Source organism: Mesoplodon mirus (assembly GCF_964341445.2).
Source record: "Mesoplodon mirus genome assembly, chromosome: 6".
Lineage (NCBI taxonomy): Eukaryota > Metazoa > Chordata > Mammalia > Artiodactyla > Ziphiidae > Mesoplodon > Mesoplodon mirus.
The window spans coordinates 8501572-8524259 of NC_138982.1; the positions used below are offsets into that span (position 1 = coordinate 8501572).

At 37.9% G+C, this 22688-nt stretch overlaps 1 protein-coding gene across 5 annotated transcripts in view; it reads right to left on the reverse strand.

The window, feature by feature from the left end:
• Positions 1-22688, reverse strand: part of TFDP2 (transcription factor Dp-2) — a 177396-nt gene that overhangs the window by 128169 nt on the left and 26539 nt on the right. For 4 of the 5 annotated variants that reach the window (XM_082624412.1, XM_082624410.1, XM_082624409.1 and 1 more), the window contains exon 2: positions 4642-4760. The exons of the other annotated variant lie outside the window; for it this stretch is intronic. Coding sequence is in view for 3 of the 4 variants with exons in the window: in XM_082624410.1 (XP_082480536.1) it covers positions 4642-4656 (15 nt within the window). In the remaining variant the exon portion in view is untranslated. The remainder of the gene's footprint in view (positions 1-4641; positions 4761-22688) is intronic. 5 annotated transcript variants of the gene reach the window in all.

Here is a 22688-nt window from a genome sequence, read left to right on the forward strand (position 1 = left end):
CTTTATTGTATACTAAGTGAACTTAAGTGAGAACACATCTCCATTTTTGGTCTAGAAGAGTATCACTGGATACTAGACACTACCTGATAACAATTTTATCCCAGATACAATGAATATATTGCCAGCTCTGCAGAACTTCCTTTTGCAAAATGAAACATCCCACATTCCATGCAGTTCTGGTAGGGCTGTTCATCTTAGAGCCTCAAATGTGCTATGACAATAGGAGTGGACCCATGCATGACGCACAGTGAAGCAGCAAACCCATTATGGTACCCTACTTCCTTCTCTACTTGTCTAAGTGTGTGGGCCAAGCAGAGTCAACCAAAGCTCCTCCATGGAATTTGAAATATAAATGCTAAAAAAGAAAAGTTCCCTCTCTTCCTCTGAGATAAGCATTATGAGGCCAATGTAGGCTATTATGCCACCATATAGAGCCAAGAGTTGGAACAGGGGGGCAGAGCCCTGACGCCCATCATTTCCCTGAACCCGGTTGTATTTGAAGCCAGAGTACTCCAGACTTTTCAGTTATGCCAATCAACACATTCCACGTTTTGCCTTAAGTGATTCTGAATAGGGTTTTCTAATACCTGCAACCATAAGAGACCTAGGATGGCATGGCTGAGGCAAAACTAACGTTTCACAAAAAACTGTTCTCATAAGAGAAATGCAAAATGAGAAACAGAAACTGAAGATGCAACTATTTGAACATATGTTTAATAATGCTTCCATAGGGCTTCCCTAGTGGCGCAGTGGTGGAGAGTCCGCCTGCCGATGCAGGGGACACGGGTTCGAGCCCCGGTCCGGGAAGATCCCACATGCCGCGGAGCAGCTGGGCCTGTGAGCCATGGCTGCTGAGCCTGCGCGTCCGGAGCCTGTGCTCCGCAACGGGAGAGGCCACAACAGTGAGAGGCCCGCGTACCGCAAAAAAAAAAAAAAAAAAAAAAGGCTCCCATAAAACCTGGGAAATCTCTTCTATATGTAAGAGTCACTTTTCAGCGGCCTGTGACACAATTATCACTCCCCCCCCTTCCTGAAACACTGTCTTCACTTGGCGTCCACATCATCAGGGTAACGTTCTTTCCTTCCTTGTCCATTCCTTCAGTGTCCTTTGCTGCCTCTCCTCCTCCCCAACTGTTGGAGATTCCCTGCGTTCAGACCTTGGTCCTTACGTATTCTCTAGCCACGCATGAACTATATAATCTCATGGAATCATACTGCTTTAAAATAATCAATCTAATATGAAATGACTCCAAAATTTTTATATCCAGCCCCAAGCTTTCCCCTGAGCTCCGGAGTCATTATTAATCATTATATTAACTGCCTGGTCAATATCTCCACCTGGATGTTTTCATGTCCCTCGACTTTAATATATTCAAAACAATTTTTGAGTTTGCCACAAAATCCTGTACTTGCCCAGGGGTTCCTCTTCTCATTAAACCGCAAAGGCACTTACCCAGTTACACAAGCCGAATGCTGAGAAATCTTTAACTTCTTCCCTGTCCCCATATCCTAATTACTCAATAAGTCCTGGTGGCTGTCCCTTCAAATACATCCTAGATTCAACCACTTTTCCCATCTCTAATATCACGACCCCAGCTCAAGTCACCATACTCTGATGTCTGAACTACTGGGACAAGTACCAAATGAGTTCCCCACTTCTACTATGCCCCTCTTCAGTCTATTCACTCAGCAGCCAGAACAAGCTTTTGAAAATGCTAAGTCAGGACATGAAACCATCCTCAAAACCTCCAACAGCTCCCCACTGACATTTAAAACACACGCTGCTCACCCCAGTGTTTGAGGCTCCCCATGACCTGGATCCTCCCACTCTCCCCGGCTTAATTACTCTGTTCCGTCTTATCAACTGGTCCTTTGCTGCTCTTTGAACAACCTCACTTTCTCCTGCCTCTACCTGGAATGCTCTTTCCCCAGATACTCACATGGCTGGCTCCTTCTTCTTGCACTGAGACTGAAGAGCATTCTTCTGTCTAAACATCATTTCCTTAAAGAGGACTCTTCTGAACACCTCGTTGAAAGAGATCTCCCTCATCGCTGTCACTTTCTCTCCTCTTACCCTGTTTTATTTTTCTTCGTAACAGTTATCGTTACCTGACATTATATATTTACCATCTTCTCTCACTACACTATAAACCCCAAGAAGGTAGGAGCCCGGAACAATGTCAGACACATCTATTTGTTGGAGAGAGATGGGGAGGGGGGCGATGAGAATGAGTTGTTCATGGCATTGTAAACTGGTATGAGCCTTCCAGTAAGTACCTCGACAAAATATATTAGAAGTCACAAAAATGTTCTTATCTATTGCAGAATGGCTAGTGAACTTGATTAGATGTTTAGCCTATTTCAATTCTTTCCCACATGCTTCAGCCCAGTCTGAGGCCTGACCTCTCCATGTCCCCAACTCCAGAGAATCAGAAGAAGGTCAGCTCATGACGTAGCCCTTTCCCCCTACGTTGCTGTAGCAGAAAGAGAAACTGTTTGCATACTCTTTGATTACTTCCAAATATACAAACGAAATAATGGGAGAATAGTTACCACTGGTTCAAATGCTTTGTTACTTTAGGGAAACAACTTTTAATATAGCAAACTGTACATATGGCTAGGAAGATTTAAGGTACATTTTTAAGCCAAAATATACTCGCTAGTTGAATGTTAACCATCTTGTTGCTCAGGATAACTTTTACATTCTCTTTTTTCTAGAGGAGAGAAAATCCGGGAAATATCCTGGAAGAAAATTCCCAATACAGACTAAAACTTTGCTTCTTCTTTTCCCCAGACAGCACTTAAACGAATATATACAAGAGCCATAGGTTAAAACAGACTACTCTTAATGGATAAAGAAGATGTGGTACATATACCACATGAACGAAATGAAATTGGGTCAGTTGTAGAGACGTGGATGGACCTAGAGACTGTCATACAGAGTAAGACAGAAAGTGAAAAACAAATATCATATATTAACCCAGATATGTGGAATCTAGAAAAATGGTACAGATGGACCAGTTTGCAAGGCAGAAATAGAGACACAGATGTAGAGAACAAACGTATGGACACCAAGGGGGGAAAGCTGGAACTGGAAGATTGGGATTGACATATATACACTAATATGTATAAGACAGATAACTAATGAGAACCCGCTGTATAGCACAGGGAACTCAACACCACTTCACTGTACAGCAGAAACTAACACAACACTGTAAAACAAATGTACCCCAATGAAAAAAAATTTTTTAAGGCACACTACTCCTGATAATTTATGCTAAAAAATTAATTAGATGATAATGAACCAAAGTCTATATCTGCTTATAGCTACCCATGTGTGTTAAAAGCAAGGTCAATAATGGGAAAATAGAGATAAGTAATCAGGGTGTTTTTTTGGTTTGGGGCTGTTTTTTGTTTGTTTGTTTGTTTTTGATGCTCTTCTTTAAATGTATAATGGGTAGTATCTGGAACTGTCTGGCTCACAAGATCTTTTTATACAACGTAACACTTGCCTCTGGTCACAATTATCCAAACTACTAGCAGATATCAGGCTGGAGTAATGCCAGAGGTCCTTCCCAAGGAGTCTGAAATTAGAGCTGACACAGGCAGACAGGATTTGTCAGGCTGCCTGCCCCCATTTCCTTCACCCCTCTCCCTCTCTCTCTCTCTCTCTCTCTCTCTCTGAATAGGCTGGTACTGTAACAAGTAGATCAAGATGCTGACTGAGAACTGAGGAAGATGATTTGCAGAGAGACACAGAGTAATGAAGCCAATGCACAGAAACAAATAGAGATGACAAATGGAAACCAAATACTGCTTCGATTCCTGGTAGATTTCAAGTTTCTGGACCCAGATCTTTCTGAGGACCCACTAAATTCCTCCTCTTGAATTCCTTGAGACATCCGGTATCTTTATAATAAATTCCCTTTTTGTTTAAGGTAGCCCAAGCTGGTTTCTGTTACCTGTAATCAAGTATTCCAACATAATCTGGGAACAGTAATTATAATAAATTATTTCCCTATATGTTGTAGTATTTCTTTTCTGGCATAATCCTTCACCATGACTGGAAATAAATCCATTGATACAGGGTGATAATAAGAATGTAACTTGAAAGGAAGTAGATTCAGAAATGAGAGCCTTAAGCAAAAGAAAAACAGAAATAACTTCTCCAAAAAAACTAAGTCTCATGTTCCCTCAGAAATCATCTCATGGAGGACAGCAAGCTTCTTCTGAACAACATCTGACTGTACACATTTCCAAGAGTAAATCCAAAAGAAAAAATGTGAGCCAAAGAAAACAGTGATTTTTCTCAATAATGCCAAGTAAGTCTCCAGCAAGCACCAAAACAAATTTATCACAGCACACAAAACAGGAGGGGTGGGGGAGTGGGAAACTTTCTGGAGATCGCAATTTTGCAGCTGTTGAGATGGAGCAACCTGGCAGCAATTTGCAATGGTCATGACAGCACAATATTCAACAGTGTTAAAGTTTACTATCTCATTCTTTGCAGGAACAAAAAACAGTGATAAACTAATGCCGGTAAACTGAATTTCATTAATCAGAATGGCAAAGAAAATATGCATACGAAAAAGTACAACTCATTTTTTAAATACTTACATTTAAAAATTTACAAATACTTACATTTTTTGCCGTCATGTCAAATTGTATTCAATTTAAAATTCTGTAAAGCCATTAAAAAACAAACAAAAAAACAAAACAAAACAAAAAACTTCGTCTTCAATATTCTTTAAAAGAACATCCTGTTAAAAGGAAAAAAGGGAATAATAATGTAATAATAATAATAAGCAACATTTATGTCATATTTACTATGAGGCATGCATTGTTCTTTAAATTTTCTAAATTAACCCTCACAACAACACTGTGAGATATGTACCATTCTAACTGTCATTTTCCAGATAAAAATTGAGATTTAGAGATGTTAAATAATTTGACCAAACCAACTCAGCTAAGAAGTGACAAAGACTGGGCTTTGAAATATTATACCATGCTGTTTTAGATAATCCATTGAAAGCAACACCAGGGCTTCTTGGAGAAACAGCCAATTCCAGCACTGGGCAGGTAATGTATAAGATAAACCTAGAACATTGTATTGTACCTAAAGTAAGTATGGGCTCGAAAAATGATGGAGACATATCAAAAGTATACAGGAGCCAGCTTAAAGGGTTGACAACTTAAGCCAGCTTAAAGGGGCAATTAAGCACCTAAGTATATACTGATAGCAACAGACTGTAACAGATTCTAAACCCATTAAATAATAATCCAGGAGTCCATACTGATAGAAACAAATAACGAGGAGGAAGGAAAAGCTCTTCTTTGCAGTACAATGCCAATTAATATGTATAAAGAAGTGAAGCAGTTAGAAAACTACCAATTTGTAAACACTATGATATTAATGGATTGGGCAAGAATCACCAAAGATGCTAAAACTAGTAGATGAAAGTTGGTGAGCAAAAGGATATTTACATAGTCTTGAAATATTTCCCTATAAAATACCTCTTAATTCAAATTTTACAGTGCAGAAACCTGGCACATACCACTTCATGCAAGGTGATCAAAGCTACCAAATGACAACCAACAACGAGACAAACCAACATCATGCATCTCCTCAAGCGCACTGCAATGGATACAGTATCACTTCTGAGATATTTCCCAAAATGTATAATCTAAATCTAATCATGAGGCAGCAACTGAGAAATTCAAATTGAGAGACATTCTATGAAATAATGGCCTGAGCTCTTAAAAAAATATTAGTATCATGAAAGACAAAGGAGGCTTAAAGAAACAGTCCAGATTTGAAAAGACTAAAGTCATATGAAAATTAAATTTAATGTGTGATCCCGGACTGGATTCTGAACCACAAAAAATAATTGCTATGAAGACCAAGGGCAATTGGAGAAATCAAAACATGGTCCACAGGCTAGATAACTGTATTGTTTCATTTCTTGCTTTTGATCAGAGGATTGTGCTCTTTTTTTAAGTAAATGTCCTCATTCTTAGAAAAAATATACCAAAATATTTAGTAGTGAAAGGGTATGATAGGAGCTACTTACTTTCAAATGATGAAAAACATATATAATCTCTATATATGGAGAAAGTGGGAGTGATAAAGCATATGTGGCAAAATGTTGACAATTGGTGAATCTGGGTGAAGGGTACTCAGGAGGTCTCTGCCCTATTTCTGCAACTTTTATTTTAAAATTATTTCAAAATTAAAACTTTTATAAGACATTCAAGGGGAAGGATAAAATAAAATTTCACTTCAAAAAGGCCATAAATAATAGGGGCTTAAAGAAATGGAGGCTCCATATGTCCGCCTTCTATGCTAGAATTTGAATCTACAAGTCAAACTGTTGGGGGTTGGGTGGGGAGATGTTTTTACTTTTCAGTAAAGCAATGTAATTTTTCAATGATAAAGAAAACATATATTTAAAAACCCAAGCAAGACCTGAACTACGACTGTGATTTTTGCTTTCCCACTGTAGCTGCAGATTTGTTCACGTCTGTCATGACCTAATATGAAAATCAAGTTCCTACACTGGAACTGCTTCACATTTATCAGTTATTTGTTATATCCTCTTCAGTGTTACAAATATGACGTAAATAATAAAGCACAAGTTCCTGACATCCCATTCACCAAACTACCTGACATATTCAAACTAAGGAATTTAAGGCTAAAATGTAAGTATTGCATTTTGAAGATTAATATTTTAAGCAAGTTTGATCTAATATAGCTACATAAAACTCTGTAGCTAACAGATATGAAACATCTCTTTAAGCACAGACTTACAAAATTTGTCCACATACAAAATCACCAATGGAGTAGCAACAAATTTCAGAGACAATATTATACAGATTATGGTCTCTGACCACAGTGAAATTAAATTAGGAGTCATTTTTTTCTAAAGTTGTATATTTAGAAAATAAAACTATAGCATTGCTCAAACAATCCATGAATTAGAGAAGGAAATTTAAAATGTTTAGAACTGAATGACAATGAAAAACAGTAAAGTGCAGCTGAAATAGTACTTAGAAGTAAATTTACATTTCTCTTCATTCATTAAGTAATCAACTTAAAAGCTTTTTAAAAAGATCAGTGGGAACTCAAAGAAAGAAGAAAAGAAACAAAAGAGTAAGAGTTAATGAAATAGGGGGCTTCCCTGATGGTGCAGTGGTTAAGAATCTGCCTGCCAATGCAGGGGACACGGGTTCGATTCCTGGTCCGGGAAGATCCCACATGCTGCGGAGCAACTAAGCCTGTGCACCACAACTACTGAGCCTGCGCTCCAGAGCCCGCTCACCACAACTACTGAGCCCACGTGCCACAACTACTGAAGCCCACGTGCCTAGAGCTGTGCTCCACAACAAGAGAAGCCCGCGCACCGCAAAGAGTAGCCCCCGCTCACCACAACTAGAGAAAGCCTGTGCACAGCAATGAAGACCCAACACAGCCATAAATAAATTAATTTTTTAAAAAAGAATTAATGAAATAGGAAAAAATCAAAATAACAACTGGTTCTAAATGTCCTGCTTGAAGTAGACATATAATAAGCAGCAGTGTAGCAGAGTGAAAAGACTATGATTTTTTTTTTTTAACTTAGACTCAGTCTGAGCTCTGACACTTATTAGCTGTGTGACCTTGAACAAGTGACTTAACCTCTTTGAGCTTCAGTGTCCTCATTTGAAAAATAGGTATACAGAGTTTTTCAGGGTTATATTAGTGAAAAAGGAGGGAAGGGGGCAGGGCACAACCTTTGAAAGAATGACATAGACCTTGAGGTTACGACATAAAACAGGTCAGAACCAATTAGATCCAAGAGGGCAGAAGATTAGACTTCCAGGAGACCTTGAGCCTCACTACAAGCCCACTGTAATACATTAGCATATGCTAAGTGACACACCCACAGGTGCCATGACAGTTCCGAGGCCAACCTTTAAAGGCCAAGAAGTGGACAGTGGTGGCCCAATTCCTGGAAATCTCCGTCCCTTCTCCAAGAGAGTTGGAATAATCCTCCCACTCGTTAGCCTATGAAATTACTCAGCCCATAAAAACTAACCACTCCATATTTTGGGGCCTCTTGCCTTCTGAGATGGCCCACACTCTGTCCGTTGGTGTGTTTCCCCCAGGGCCATTCTCACCTTTTCAGATGGACCACATTCTGTTTATGGAATGTGTATCTCTCTAAATAAATCCACTTCTTACCTATCACTTTGCCTCTCACTAAATTCTTTCTGTGACGAGACATAAAGAACCTGAGCTTCATTACATCCTGAGACCAGATGTGTGATTTCAATTAAAAGACAGTGGGTTCAAGTCCCAATCTGGGTTTTGGCCGGGTCTGAGTCCCAACAGGTGGGTTCAAGTCCCAATCTGGATTTTGGCCGGGTTTGAGTCCCAGCCCGTGGGTTAGAGTCCCAGTCTGGGTTTTGGCTGGGTTTGAGTCCCGACTTGTGGGTTCAAGTCCCAGTCTGGGACTCAAGTCCCATCTGAGTTGTGCTGTTTCATTAGGAGTAAGTTAGATACATTGTGTCAAAGTGAAAAGCAACAGATCACCCAAGCCAGTGTAACAAATGTCCTCCAATTTATAAATACATAAACACTGAACACTCCAAACAGCCAAAAAAAATCAGTTTAAATATTTTTAGATGGTCTTATGACCTACTGAAATATAGTTATAACAACAACAAGATAAACTCTTTTCTACCCAAAGTACTTGCTAAATTTTAGAAACCTGCTGTATCTACCTAAGGCAGATCCTGTTGCCTACCCAATATCATTTTCCTCCTCCTCCTTAGGAGAAGTTTAAGGTAGTAATATGCCCAACTGAAACTACTACATTCTGTCTCCCCCTCAGATGGGTTGACCATGACGTAATTCTAGCGAATGAAATATAAGCAGACCATCATTGGGCTGGGCTACTAGATTCAGCTAGTAAATGCTGTTTTCCCCCCTCCCCATTTCTTCATTTCCAGAGTATGGTTGTAATGGCCAGTGCTCCTTGTTTCCATGCATCTGCTTCCTTATTATACTCAGTGTTCAGTATGGGATTATATTTCCTAAGGGCCAGGCTGTTGAATGACACTGTTACTCATGCAAACAAGAAGAAATTAACACTGTCTTCAATCTAAAATCATTTGTAGTATATGACTTAAATCAAGGGCCTAGAAAGTAAATAAATGCAGCACTGAATGTTTCAAGAAACTGCCATCTTTGGCAGTACTGGTGATTCTCAAAGGTAAACCAGTCATGTGCACTGATGCCTTATGTTTCATCCAGATTCAACAATTGTACTCTTCTTCCTGTCACCATGCTCTGCTGTTGGTTAAAAAAATAAGTCAGATTTCTTCTTCCAGCTTCATGAACACATTATGTCAAGCTCAAAAAGTCAATCTTAGTGACCTCACCATCTGCCATGATCTCTTGTCAGACTCAGACAATTCAACTCCCACAGATGGTCTCAAAATGCAAGCCCCTTTCCTTTCCAATCACAACTTAGCAGCTGTGGGCACAAAGCCTTTTAAATTGGTAGAACATTAATCAAAATATAAGGAAGAAAGCAAAAATAATTATGAATACATTTATAGAACTAACATCACTTGAATCGGAGTTTGTAGACTTTCTCACACTGCTGAAAAAGATGTTACTAAAAATTAAATTTCATCAAAGCCAGCATATTTCAATGGAAGGCAATAGTAATTTTAAATACATGCTCACGTTTCAAAGTTTGGAAAATATATACAACAATAAAACAGATAACAAATAGCAGCCATAATCCCACCTCTGAAAGGCAACTACCATAAATTTCTGATATAACTTTCTTCAGTATTCTCTTTCTGCACTCTAACTTTTGATAAATGGTATTAATTAGAAGATATTTTCATAAAAAGTGACAGTTATAACTTTTTCGTAGGTGATGAGCACATCTAAGTGCTTCACCTACATAATCTCATTCAATTCATATCACAACTCTATCAGGTAAATGTTATTACTGTTCGCATCTTACAAATGACAAAACTGAGCTTTAGAGAGCTGAAGTAATTTGCCCAGTTAATCAACTGTGTAAATGGCAATGCCAGAATATGAAGCCAGGATCTTAGACCACCAGACATGTTCTTAACTACTATGCTAATTTGTAAAATATATTTGCCTTGAGATACAATAAATATATGCTCAAAATAAAACAAAATACATAATTACTATTACAATAAATCCATATATAAAAGGATAACTTATTATACCAAAAGAATTATTTTCATATAGCACAATTCATATATCATTGGGTCAGGTTTTTCCCCTTTTTAAAGGTTCTTTCTTTATTTAAATTTCAGTATTAAATTTACATTTATTTTTCTAGGTAGGTAGTAAACTTCCTCATTTTTTTTTACAGCTATATAGTATTCCTTTACATTGTTACACCATAACTTATGTCACTAGTCCCCAACTGATGGACATTTAGATTTCCTACATTTCTACACTGGTGACAGTAATCACATTTTAGTGACTCAATCCTCAACGTTTGATCTGCTGTCTGACCACCTTGCCAGCTCTGTGTTGAACCACTTTCCCATATCCTTCTCTCATCTAGGTCCACTGGCCTTCCCGTCCGTTCTTCAAAGACAGGCTCTCCTGCCTCAGGGCCTCTGCACATGCTGTTCTCTCTGCCTGGAACTTTCCCCAGCAGTTAACGCTCCTTCCTTCAGATCTCTTCTCAAATGTCACTTTCTCAGGGAAAACTGTCCTTCTCCCACTACCCAGACTAGGTCAGGAGTCTCCAGTTAATGCTCTCCTACCTTCTCCTTTCATAGTACACATCTGGTTGTCAGTATTTATTTGTGTGATTATCAGATTGTGGCCCATCTCTACAACTGAAGAGTAAATCCCATGAGGGCAGGGACCCTATCTATTTTGTTTGTTTGTTTTTTGGCTGTATCGAATGCCTTGTGGGATCTTAGCTCCCTGACCTGGGATAGAACCCAGGTCCTCGGAGTGAAAGCAGAGTCCTAACCACTGGACCTCCAGGGAATTCCCAACCCTATCCATTTTGTTCACTTATTATATACCCAGTGTCTGGCACATGGTTGGAACTCAAGAAATATTTGTTTTTTGTTTGCTTTTTAAGAAATATTCATTAAATTATGTACTCAATATTTTATTTATTTTCATGCTTTAATAATATATGATAATCTCATTTAATATGACTTGGTAGCAGAAAATGAGAAAACATATAAACATTGAACACATTCACACATCCGAAATGCCACTAAGCTACATAGCAGAATGTTGTGTGTCACTTTCCTGTCATGAACAAAAAGTGTTTTGGAGCCAGCATTATATCTGTGTTCACTAATTTCAAAATGGGAAAAATTTTATAATAGGGTATATTTAATTTCACTGATGTTTAAGGTGAAAAGAACAGTAGGCAAAAGTTAACTTTTCTTTTTTTTTTTGGCTGCCCCGGGTCTTAGTTGCAGCATGTGGACTTCTTAGTTGTGCCATGCAGACTTCTTAGTTGCGGCACACACTCTTAGATGAGGCATGTGGACTTCTTAGTTACAACATGAGAACTCTTTATTGTGGCATGCATGCGGGATCTAATTCCCTGACCAGGGACTGAAGCCAAGCCCCCTGCATTGGGAGCGCAGAGTCTTACCCACTGGACCACCAGGGAAGTCCCAAGAGTTAAAATTTACAAGCTGCCCTTCTAAGAAACCATCAACATCTTACACTTAAAAAGAAAAAGATAATTGCTTTTATGTTCATTGTTCACCTTTTTTAATTGAAAAAAAATGTGTCCAGGTTTACATAAGTTTTCACCCAGGACGCTACACAATGATAAAAACTGGTTAGATACTACAAGCAATCAGTAACAACTTTTAACAGAGTCTTCTACATATGTGCAGGGAAATTACGAATAACGTTGTCTGAGCACTACTTATTGGTTCACTTATTCGGTAAATACTGATTGACTGCCTGATGCTTGTCAAACAGTAGGCTGAGCATTAAAGATACTTCGAGAAACAATGAGACGGTCCCTGCTTTCATGGAGCCTACAGTTTAACTCTGAAGGTAGGCATTCAACAATGTTTCCCAATTAACTATGTAATTACAATTACTATAAGTTCTACTACAGAGGCAAAAAAAAAAGATGCAAAGGAAGCAGGTACAATAAGGGTCTGGAACTCTGGTGGTTTTAAAGAAGATTCCTCTGAGGAAGTGAAGTTTGAGCTGAGCTCAACAGACAAACAGAGTAAACCACTGGCAAAGAGAGAGGGAGACCTCACAGCCAGAGGGTGCAAACATGACGGGAATGCTCAGAGGAAGAAAAACATATGGCAAGTTCCAGTAGCTGAAGGAAGATCTATGTACCTGAAAACAAAGGGCAAGACGAGGAAAGACTGAGAGATAAGGTTGGAGGCCCAATCATGCGGGACATTACTTTTTTCTTTTCTTTTTAATTAAATTAGTGGGAAGCCTTGGAAAGATTTTAAGAGCCGAACATCTGAACCAGAGATACTAAATTACATTCACCAAAGATTAAGTACAAATTACGTGCATTCTAATTCTTTAAAAACTGGTAATATCACCTATAATATTCTGTAATTCTTTGGTAACTGAAATATTCACTCACTTCTTGACCATACCAGGTAAGTGTATATTCATCATCTACAATTCATTTATCAAACAAACACCTCATCCTATTAGAACAAAACTCAAAGCTCAGAAATAAGCCAAAAAAAAGTCCCCAGCTCTCAAATTAGCTTTCATAAAACCTATGCACTTGTCAGTAACTCAAATACATAGGCCTTTCTTCACTTGATTGATTTTATTTAACATAAAATTCTCGGTAAATTTGCTTATCTTGATTTTCAGGCTTCAAGTCAATTATACTCAGTAGAAAGGATGTGCGTACAGGGAGCAAATGGGTTAGGCACTGCTACAGATGAGTACATTGACAAAGTAACTGACAGCTGGCAGCTTAATACTAAGGAAAACTAGACATATTATATTTTACCAAGTAAATTCACTGAAACAGAATTTCCCCCGGGAGTTCCCTGGTGGTCCAGTGGTTAGGACTCTGCACTTTCACTGCCGTGGCCCGGGTTCAATCCCTGGTTGGGGAACTAAGATCCCACAAACCATGTGACACCGCAGGAAAAAAAAAAAAAATTCGTCCCTCATTCCCTGGCAAAACCGCATTAATGACATGGTCTTATACAAGCTTGCACAATAAAACCTAAGGAATACTATTGTTTAAAACATTTTCATAGATCATAACATTTATTATTTGTTCTTAATTACAGAAAACAAAAGTTAAGAGAGAAAACTTATTTCTGCCCTGACCAAACAAGCAACATCAGAAGAAATTACCCAAATTTAGAAAAAAATCACATTTCAAGATCCTGCCAAGAACCTAACAGAAAGGTTCTTTTATCAAGTGGTACAAGCCAAATTTTAAACCATTAAGCAATTTATGCATAATGCATGGATTAGATCACCTGTTGTCCATATGCTATTTAGCAAAGTCTTGTTTCCAGATAAATGTAGCTCTAGATAAGTAATACAAATGTTAAGATTTATCCCTACTTGATACATCACAACAGACTAGATGAGTTTTTAAAACAGCATTTGGGTATTAATATAATTTACAGACCAAGTATTGTACAAAAAACTATGCAAGTGTAAAATGTTCAATTCACCTAAGGGTCCAAGAAGAAAAGAAAAATGGAGGCAATCAAAAGGAAGCAACTGATTATATAAAATAGGTAAGTAATGAGAACCTACTGTACAGCACAGGGAACTCTACTCAATGCTCTGTAGTGACCTAAATGGGAAGGAAATCTAAAAGATTGGGCATACGTATATGTATAACTGATTCATTTTGCTGTACGGTAAAAACTAACACAACATTGTAAAGCAACTATACTCCAATAAAATTAATTTTTTAAAAAGCTAAAGAAATAAAGGAAGCAATCAGTGAAGAAAACAACACAGTTTCTAATCCTCATTTAAAACAGCACTGTTCTTATATAAATACTTCATCTATATCCAAATGGAAATGAAACAATTTTATAGCCAGCATCATCACAAGAGCTACTTACTATATAATTACCCAAAATAACCTACAGAATAGTTATTACCTCCATTTTACAGGAGGGAAAACTGAGTCAGCTTAAATAACTTGCACAAGGTCATATACAACCAAAATTTGCAATAAAGTTACTACATACATGTTCCATGATATCATAAAAAGATGAGTTCCAAGCAGTTTTAATTTTTAAGTAATTTAAGATTTTAAAAACATTTAAGAAAGTCTGTATTGTATATAAATGTTGAAAAATATAAACTATTATATAGTTTAAAATGATCTAAAATCAACTTCTGCATACCTCAATAAAAGTTAATTTAAAAAAACTAACAACACTGTGAATCAACTCTACTGCAATAAAAATTAATTAAAAATTAATTAATTAATTAATTAAAAGAGACTTCTAGAAAAATGGCAGAGGGTAAGAACATGTGTCTTGGGACTTCCTTGGAGGTCCAGCGGTTAAGACTCTGCGCTCCCAATGCAGGGGGCCCAGCTTCAATCCCTGGTCAGGGAACTAGACCTCGCACACCACAACTAAGAGCCTACATCCCCCAACTAAAGAGCTTGCATGCGACAACAAAGATCCCACATGCTGCCAGTAAGACCCAGCACAGCCAAATAAATAAATAAATATATATATATATATATATATTTTTTTTTTTTTTAGAAAAAGAACATTTGTCTTATTTATATGAGCCCTCTATCCACTTAGAGCTATCACATAACATATTTTTAATTTGATTTAACACTGGTTTAAAAATTAATTAATTTTTTAAAAGAAGATAGCAAGAAAGTACAAAAAGGTGTACAGCGAAATGTTATTCTCCTGATGTTGTTGCCCCATCTGCCTATTTCCCATCTGCCCCATTTATACCCCTGCTGGACAAAGTACTTTGTTTCTACTGTATCTGCCTCAGATTTCTTTTAAGCACATACAAGTAATACGAAACACTCTAGTTTTCCCATTTTTGAAAAAGCTGAGGGGCTTCCCTGGTGGCACAGTGGTTGAGAGTCCGCCTGCCGATGCAGGGGACACGGGTTCGTGCCCCGGTCCAGGAAAATCCTACATGCCACGGAACGGCTGGGCCCGTGAGCCATGGCCGCTGAGGCTGCGCGTCCAGAGCCTGTGCTCGGCAACAGGAGAGGCTGCGACAGTGAGAGGCCCGCGTACAGCAAAAAAAAAAAAAAAAAAAAAAAAAAAAAGATATCTCCTTACACCTGTTAGAATGGCTATTATCTAAGTGTTGGCAAGGGTGTGGGGAAAAGAGAACCCTCATATACCGTTGGTGGGAATGTAAACTAGTGCAGACCCTATGGAAAACAGCATGAAGGTTCCTCAAAAAATTAAAAATAGAACTACCATAGGATTCAGCAATTCCACTGCTGGGTATGTCCAAAGGAAACAAAATCACCATCTCAAAGAGATATCTGTACCCCCATGGTCACTGCAGCATTATTTACAATAACCAAGACATGGAAACAAACTATGGGTCTACTAATGGATGAATGGATAAATAAAATGTGGTGTATATACAATGGAATATTATTTGGCCCCAAAAAAGAAAGCAAGCCTGCCATTTGCAGTAACATGAATGCACCTTGATGTAGTACTACCCTAAGCAAAATAAATCAAACAGAGAAAGACAAATGTTGTATGATCTCACTTACATGTGGAATCTTGAAAAAATGAACTCACAGAAACAGAGAACAGACTGGTGGTTGCTAGAGGGCGGTGGGAAGAGGGAGACTGGGTGAAGGTGGTCAAAAGGTACAAATTTGCAGTTATAAGACAAATAAGTTCCGGGAATGTAATGTACCGCATGGTGACTACAGTTAACAACACTATATTGCATATCTGAAACTTGCTAAGAGAGTACATCTTAAAAGTCCTCATCGCAAGAAAAAACATTTTTTTAACTATGTGAGTTGATAGACTAATCTTATTGTGGCCATCATCTGCAATATAAACTTGTATCAATATATTGTGCACCTTACACTCATACAACTTTATATGTCGATTACATCAATAAAACTGGAAATAAATAGTTTGAATGGGAATACTATTGATGTATGCCCCTTCTGAGGAATCTGTTAGAGAATGAGCTTCATCCAACCAAAATTTTACACCTGGGTAATTATTATTATTTTTTTTTGGCTGCATTGGGTCTTTGTTGCTGCACGCGGGCTTTCTCTAGTTGCAGTGAGCAGGGGCTACTCTTCGTTGCGGTGCGCAGGCTTCTCACTGTGGTGGCTTCTCTTGTTGTGGAGCACAGGCTCTAGGCCCGTAGGCTCAGTAGTTGTGGCTCACGGGCTCTAGAACTCAGGCTTGGTAGTTATGGTGCACGGGCTTAGTTGCTCCGCATGTGGGATCTTCCCGGAACAGGGCTCAAACCTGTGTCCCCTGCATTGGCAGGCGGATTCTTTTTTTTTTTTTTTTTTTTTGTGGTACGTGGGCCTCTCACTGTTGTGGTCTCTCCCGTTGCGGAGCACAGGCTCCGGACGCGCAGGCTCAGAGGCCATGGCTCACGGGCCCAGCCACTCTGCAGCACGTGGGATCTTCCCGGACCGGGACACGAACCCGTGTCCCCTGTATTGGCAGGCGGACTCTCAACCACTGTGCCACCAGGGAAGCCCAGCAGGCGGATTCTTAACCACTGTGCCACCAGGGGAGTCCCTGCCTGGGTAAATTTTGCAAGAAGACCGGCAGTGAGCATTTTATATATTCACTGTAGAGGTAAAACTAAAACAAGATTGAGGTTGTGGAGTGAAGGACAATGTGTAAACATTATATTTTCTGACCAAGTAGAAAGAATGCAACTAAAAACCAGAAGGAGGGAGTTCCCTAGTGGCCTAGTGGTTAGGATTCCAGGCTTTCACTTCTGTGGCCCAGGTTCAAACCCTGGTCGGGGAACTGAGATCCCCCAAGGTGTGTGGCATGGCCAAAAAATATTAATAAAAAGAACTGGGAAGAGAGAGGAGAGAAAAGGAGGAAAGGAGAATAAGATCACTGACTGTTATATAGTTAATAGGTGGGAGTCAAATGATACCATTTAAAACTGATAGTAAAAAGCTAAGTAGGGCTTCCCTGGTGGCACAGTGGTTGAGAGTCCGCCTGCCGATGCAGGGGACACAGGTTCGTGCCCCAGTCCGGGAAGGTCCCACATGCCGCGGAGCGGCTAGGCCCGTGAGCCATGGCCGCTGAGCCTGCGCGTCTGGAGCTTGTGCTCCGCAACGGGAGAGGCCACAGCGGTGACAGGCCCGTGTACCGCAAAAAAAAAAAAAAGCTAAGTAAGAAAGAAGATAAGGGCACTATAAAAATTACTAACATAATAATACTATTAGAATAAAGATACAAATGTTCCTAAATACCAAAAGAGATGCTTAAAAAAAGCAAAGAGAACATATAAAGACAGTAAATATAACATAATACACATAGTACTGACAAACAGTATGTACCATTATTAGGTATATAATATAATGTATGTATGCCTCGTAAAGATGACTTAATAAAGGGTTACTTACACAATTCATTATACATCTGAAAGAAAATACCAACTTGTCTTAAATTCATTCCTTTGAAAAAGAGACAGGATGCCCGATGAGTAGCATGCAGGAAGCTTCCTGGGAAATGCACTTAGGAGACACACCTGTAAGTATGTGAAGGAAGCAGAAACGGGAATGGGGAGAAATTGGCCCAAGGAGGGTGCAGCTGGGGCTTCAGCTGATGCTAATAGAGCCCTAGAGCTGGGATGCCCTTTAGAGTTGTCCCTAACAGAGGCAAGTTTGGTTGGATCTTACATGCCTGTAGACCCAGTTAGTTCTCATAGGACACCTCTGGGAGGGGGCATAACCTTGGCCAAGGGCAATTCCCAGTAAGGGATGCAGCTATGAGCCACCAGCCTGCGTAGGGGGAGAATGCGGTAACTCGGTTACAAAGAGAAGGTCTAGGCAGAGTACTGGAATATCCACTACGATTATATAGCAATGAACGTTAATTCATTGAGTAACATGCCACAAGGATGAGCCTTGTAAATGTAATGACAAGTTAAAAGGTAAATATACAACATGATTACATTTACGTAAGTTAAGCCATACAAAAAATGCATAATGCTTAGAGAGTAAAAATTAAGAAGCACACGGGAATTACAGACACCAATTTCCCCTCCCCATGTCAAAGAAGGAAAGCATTTAAACTGAGGAACAAAGGTTTCAGCTACATGTTAGATTGTATAAGCAGAGTTACAGGTTATGAAGGTGGTTCATTATACTATTCCATATACTTATTATGGCTCCAATTAATTTTTTTAAGATGCTTACTCAACTGTCATGTATCCCATTGCTATTTATTAAGTAATCTACCTAAACCATTTATACGTAACTAATTTGAAGTGTCAACTTTGATATATATTAAATTTCTTTGTAGATTTAAATCTGTTCTTGCACTTGTTTTTCAGGTCCATCCATCTATACGCTTTTTCATTTACAGTGTATAACATTTTAATTACTGTAACTTTATAACTGGTTTTAATAATTAGATGGGGCTAATCCTTACTCTGTATTTTCCAGAATTTGTGTAGCTGTTTTGCTTATTTTTCCGTGTAAAGTTTTTTGTTTTTGTTTTTGCTCATCCCCTACTTTATTCTCTATTCATTAAAGAATTTTTTTTATTGTGGGTAAAATACACATAACATAAAATTTACCACTTTAACCCTCTTCTAGTATGTAGTTCATATTGTTGTGTAACCACCAGCACTCATGTCCATAACTCTTCATCTTGTAAAACTGAAACTCTATACACATTAAACAGCAGTCCCCCATTTCCATCCCCTGTCCCCCAGCCCCTGGCAACCACCATTCGGTATACTTTCTGACTCTATGATTTTGCCTACTCTGAGTACTTCATGTAAGTAGAATTACAGTATTTATCTTTTTATGACTGGCTTATTACTTTGCTTAGCAGAATGTCCTCACCGTTCATTCATGTTGTAGCATGTGTCAGAATTCCCTTCCTTTTTAAGGCTGAATAATATTCCATTTTATGTATATATGCATCACATTTTGCTTATACATTCATCTGTTGATGGACATGATTGCTTCCATGCTTTAGCTATTGTGAATAATGCTGCTATGAACATGGGTGTACAAATATCTCTTTGAGACCCTGCTTTCAATTCTTTGGGGTATGTACCCAGAAGTGGAATTGCTGGGTTGTATAATAATTCTGTTTTTAATTTTTAATTTTTTGAGAAACTGCTGTACTATTTTCCACAGCAGCTATACTATTTTACATTCCCACCAACAGTGTACAAGGGTTCCATTTTCTCCATATCCTCACTAACACTGATTGTTTTCTGGTTTTTTTTTTTTTGATAGTAGCCAGTTGGGTGTGAGATGGTATCTCATTGTAGTTCTGATTTGCATTTCCCTAATGATTAGTGATGTTGAGCATCTTTTCATGTGCTTATAGGCCATTTGTATATCTTCTTTGGAGTAATGTCCATTCAAGTCCTTTGCTCATTCTCAAATTGGATTGTTTTATTGTCATTGAGTTTTAGTTCTCTACATATTTTAGATATTAATCCCTATCAGATTTTTGTTTGCAAACTTTGCCCCCTTCTGTGGGCTGCTCTTTATTCTGTGGTAGTGTCATTTGATGCACAAAATTTTTTAATTTTCATGATGTCCCACTTGTTTTTTCTTTTGTTGTCAGTACGTTTGGTGTCATATACAAGAAATCATTGCCACATACAATGTTATGCAACTTTTGCATATGTTTTAAGAGTTTTATAGTTTTAGGTCTTACATTCCATATTAATTTTTAAGTCATTTGATCTAATTAGAAAAGTAAGATATTGTTAATTTTATTGTGATTCATTATATATGTTGGTCATTTTGGGAGAGATTTATTTGTTATGATTTTGCATTTTGTTATTCAAGAACTTGGCATTTTTTTCCTTTTTTTTAATCCCTATATTTTTCTTGTTGAGTTTTTTCCCGATTTTTTTTTTGTCCTTGCTACTGTAAATGGGGAAATTTTCACCATTATTTCTTCAAACTAGTTGTTATTAGAAGGCATATTTTTTATGCATAAGAAAGCTGTGAATTTCTGAGTATGAATTTTGTAATCTGCCATATCACTTGTTTGAAAGAGCTTTCCAGTTGATTCTCTTGGGGCTTCTCTGTAAACAGTCAGATCATCTGTAAGTAATGATTACTTTACCTCTTCGGCCACTTTATATACTTCTATCATTCTTTTCTCTGATGGCACTGGCTGATTTCTGCAGTACAATGTTAAATAAGAGTGGTGAGTGGTAATAATAGACATTCTTTCTTATTATTCTTAATCAGACTGTTCCTTTAATGATACTTAATGAAAAATATATCCAGAAGTGCTGAAAGGGCATTTGGTAAGATTCCATATGCATTCTTCATAAAATATAATCTTACTAAATATTAATCATTTTCTCTTATTATATATTTATAATGAGAATTTAACAAGACTGTATAATGAATGCATGTTAAACCTTATCAAATCTTTTAAAAGCATATTTTAGCATTTGCTTAAAAGGCATTAGTAGTTAAAATTAATAATAATTACTAATAAATACTTTAAATGTTTTCTTATTAATAGAACTTATTTGTAAGAGTACGGCCCCAGTTGCTCTTTAGATGGGCAACCCTTTGACAACTTTATTTTTCCTATGGTAACGTGACAGCTTAGATTTTTTACCTCTTCTGGAGGTAGTTTTTGGTAGTTTATATTTTCCTGGATAATCATCCATTTTGTTCAGGTTCTCAATTTATCTGCTCCCAGACTGATATTATTCAGCCTTAAAAAGGAAGGGAATTCTGACACATGCTACAACATGAATGAACGGTGAGGACATTCTGTTAAGCAAACTAAGCCAGTCACAAAAAGACAAATACTGTAATTCTACTTAAAGTCACAAAGTATACTGAACGGTGGTTGCCAGGGGCTGGGGGACAGGGGATGGAAATGGGGGACTGCTGTTTAATGTGTATAGAGTTTCAGTTTTACAAGATGAAGAGTTATGGACATGAGTGCTGGTGGTTACACAACAATATGAACTACATACTAGAAGAGGGTTAAAGTGGTAAATTTTATGTAATGTGTATTTTACCCACAATAAAAAAAATTTCTTTAATGGATAGAGAATAAAGTAGGGGATGAGCAAAAACAAAAACAAAAAACTTTACACGGAAAAATAAGCAAAACAGCTACACAAATTCTGGAAAATACAGAGTAAGGATTAGCCCCATCTAATTATTAAAACCAGTTATAAAGTTACAATAATTAAAATGTTATACACTGTAAATGAAAAAGCATATAGATGGATGGACCCGAAAAACAAGTGCAAGAACAGATTTAAATCTACAAAGAAATTTAGTATATATCAAAGTTGACACATCAAATTAGTTAGGTATAAATGGTTTAGATAGGTTACTCAATAAATAGCAATGGGATACATGACAGTTGAGTAAGCATCTTAAAAAAATTAATTGGAGGGCTGCCCTGGTGGCGCAGTGGTTAAGAATACACCTGCCAGTGCACGGAACGTGGGTTTGAGCCCTGATCCGGGAAGATCGCACATGCCGTGGAGCAACTAAGCCTGTGCGCCACAACTATCGAGCCTGCGCTCTAGAGCCCGCAAGCCACAACTACTGAGCCGCATGCTGCAACTACTGAAGTCCGCGCATCTAGAACCTATGCTCCACAACAAAAGAAGCCACCACAATGAGAAGCCCACGCAACGCAATGAAGAGTAGCCCCCACTCGCCGCAACTAGAGAAAGCCCCCCGCGCAGCAACAAAGACCCAACGCAGCCAAAAACAAATAAATAAAATAAAATAAATTTATATTAAAAAATTAATTGGAGCCATAATTTGTACCTTGTTCAAAACAAATTCCAGACGGATCAAAAAATCCAATGCAATATTTTAGGTATTAGAAGAAAACATGGGAGCTTGATTTTTTAATCTGTGTGGAAACCTTTTCTAAAATATGAACCCAAACCCAGGAGTCATCAAAGGAAGAAAACTGATATGACTACATTTTTTTTACATTTAAAGAAAACACCACAATGCAAGTCATAAGAAAAATAAACTGAAAAGTATTTGCAATTCACATTCCAGAAGAAGAGTCAATTTCTAACCTATGAAAGCTCCTATAAATAAACAGAACATAGAGTCTAAAGAAAAATGGACAAAAGATACATACAGAAAACACAAATGGCTTTTAAACATAAAAATATATATTCAACCTCTCTCATAAGAGAAATACAAAATAAAGCTGTAATATACAAGATCAAAAATATTGACACTGGTATATTGTACTGAGAAAAAGGAGGGAAAACAGACTTTATCATACCTGCTGGTGGTAGAATAAATAGGTACAATCTTTATGTAGGGTAACTTTACCATATCTATGAAAATTATACATGCATATATCCCATGAGGTTTTTTTCTAGAGTCATGTGAAACCGTAGATATAAAGGATACTCACTATGGTGTCACTTCTATAGCAAAAGTTAAGACAAACCCTGTTTACCAATATTAGAC